The sequence below is a fragment of the Elephantulus edwardii genome, unplaced genomic scaffold (genome assembly GCF_000299155.1).
Source record: "Elephantulus edwardii isolate Elephantulus edwardi_28Jun2011 unplaced genomic scaffold, EleEdw1.0 scaffold00044, whole genome shotgun sequence".
Classification (NCBI taxonomy): Eukaryota; Metazoa; Chordata; class Mammalia; order Macroscelidea; family Macroscelididae; genus Elephantulus; species Elephantulus edwardii.
The window spans coordinates 1,781,475-1,784,047 of record NW_006399794.1 but is presented as its reverse complement, the minus strand read 5'-3'; the positions used below and the strand labels follow the sequence as shown (position 1 = coordinate 1,784,047).

The 2,573-nt window shown below is 43.8% G+C and overlaps 1 protein-coding gene across 1 annotated transcript in view; it reads left to right on the top strand.

The window, feature by feature from the left end:
- The first annotated feature begins 543 nt into the window (after positions 1-543).
- Positions 544-2,573, top strand: part of MICAL2 (microtubule associated monooxygenase, calponin and LIM domain containing 2) — a 120,621-nt gene continuing 118,591 nt past the window's right edge. Inside the window, exon 1 of the mRNA XM_006885590.1 lies at positions 544-807. Coding sequence (XP_006885652.1) covers positions 544-807 — 264 coding nt within the window. The remainder of the gene's footprint in view (positions 808-2,573) is intronic.

Here is a 2,573-nt window from a genome sequence, read left to right as displayed (position 1 = left end):
GGGATGGATGGATGATCAGAAATGTGCTTTGGATTTTTTTTATCATGTACCAAGGTCATGGGGCTCGGTCACAATTATGTTAGTCAAACACTTTTACAGCACCAAGAATTACAGGTCTTCAGTGGAGCTAAATCTAGTACCTTTGTTGTTGTTGTTAAAGTTTTATTCGTTACTCTTCCCAGAACCATTTGCTCATCCCATGATGACCAGGTAATCGTGATATCTATAGCTTTGAACAGTCTGTATTTCCTTTCAGCTGACGAGAAAAGTGAGATGTTGGGGAGAAAGGGTTTGCCAATGAGGCAGCATTATCAGATTAGAAGATAATGAGTGTACATTTTCTATAGATGGTTTGTGTTTTAATGTTTGAAAGCTATTTTCTTTCTTCCTCTCAGTAGTCCTTCCTCCATATTACCCTCATCGCCCACAAAACTTATTTCTGTCTCTTCTTATCTTTCCAGGTGTGACAGTTCTCCACGTATGTCATAGTGTCCTCCTCTGCTTCTTCCACACTACCCTCTGGCTCTGCAGGGCTCTGGAGACATGGCTGAAAATGAAGATGAGAAGCAGACCCAGACTGGGCAAATCTTTCAGAACTTTGTCCAGGCTTCCACCTGCAAAGGCACCCTCCAGGCCTTCAACATCCTTACACGACACCTGGACCTGGATCCTCTGGACCACAGGAACTTCTATTCCAAACTCAAGTCTAAGGTGACCTCCTGGAAGGCCAAAGCCTTATGGCACAAATTAGACAAGCGTGGATCCCACAAAGAATATAAGCGAGGGAAGTCATGCATGAACACCAAGGTAAGGAGAAACCTCTACAGACATTTTTGTTGGTTTTTTTTTTTTACCTCAAGGAGCGAGTGGATGGATTTGTTAAGTTAGGGGCCTGTTACCATTTGCCATCCTGAATTTCTTATTAGATGTGACTGTAAATATTGTTTTAAATGTTTTAACTGAGTCTTTCCTTTGTCTGTATATACTCAACTTGCCCTGGCTAGAAATTTCCATCTTGTTATGATGACTTCAGCACCTCTTCATGTGGTGTCTCTCTCTCTCTCTCTCTTTTTAAGGTAAAAAAGATTTATTCAAAAGATACACCCTGGACCTTCCTCCTTGGAAAGGAAACAGTGGAGGGAGGCCTTCATGTGGTCTCTTAAGGGCAAAAACCCCTAGTCAAAAGCTGTGGGATTCAGGCAGCTGTTCAACATTATTCTGCTTGTACCACTATTCCTACTCCTTCTGTAGTCACTATTTAATTAGCAATTTCTTAGTGTAGGGCACCTTATTTACATGATCTCATGTGATCTCATTGAACATCTGCAGGAGCCCTTTGGCCCATTTAAGAGATGCAGAAACTGATAGTTTAGTTAACTTGGCCAAGGTCACACAACTACAAGGCAACTTGTGTCTGTCTGATTGCAGAGTTTAAGTCTGAAATCCATTAGAAGGCATAATTAGGGAGTGGTAGTTCACTTGGAGCAAAACACTTCAAAGAGCTCCTGCCTTTTCATTAATTAGCTTCACTGGTTTTTCCTCATTCTCTGTCTTCTTTCTCGTACTTTTGCATTCTCTACCTTCTCATTCCCAGGATGATCTCTACCAAGATCACAATTGTAGTTAACTCAGAATAAGCCAGTCATTCCGTAGGTTGTTTTGCCTGTGTGGAAGGTCGATCACCGTACTGATGAAGTGGATGTGGGACTGTCCAGCACATCTCATCTCTGAATCTCTGAAATGCCTCCCAGTGAATGGGCATCTAGAAGCCAGGTTTTCTTGCTGATTCTTGGGGGCTCTCAGCCCTGGCACTCATCCAGGCAATGTGTTTAGGTTAAACGTGAGAGTGCTGTATTTAGAGCTCACAGGACGTAGCTCAGCCAGAGCCCTTGGAATTCTGGCTGGTGCCAATGCAGGACAAGAGGATTGAACTCTCCATGGCAATCAGGACTGTTGTGGTTTTGTTTTGGGTGTGAGGAGTTTTGAGTCTACGTGGGATACAGCTGCTTTCTGTTACCCTGGGGAGACAACTGCCGAGCTCCTTCAAGTCTGGGGTGCACCAACTCTATAGGATACAAGAGGGGCACTCTGAGTTTTAAACAAATTAACTGCTTCAGTCAGAATATACTCGTCATCTAAGCAGTTCCTGAACATGACTTGCCAAGCTGCACCCTCAGGTAGAGGAGACGGCATATTAATGAGAGAATGAAGGGGAAGAAAGGTGCAGGATGGACCCCTGAGTGCCCGGACCCACCTCCCTTCTACTCGTTGTAACTTCACAATTCATAGTCCTCTGGACAATTCTTCACAGCTGAAAGAGGGAGAAGCTTTTAACTTTCAAGGTCCTGCCCCCTTCTTGATAATTGTCTGTGCTGGCTTTCTTTTAAAGGTTAGATTTCAGAGTCTCGTGCAAGTCAGATGGCTCACGTGTATTCATTATAATAGCTCATTGGGTGTTTTCAGAGCTCCTGTTCCATTGTGAAATGCCATTGCCCATCCACCCAACTCTTTCCGGCTGTTGATGGACTGACTCACCTAGTGATATGGAGATAGGTCTCCAAGGGAGTCAGCTA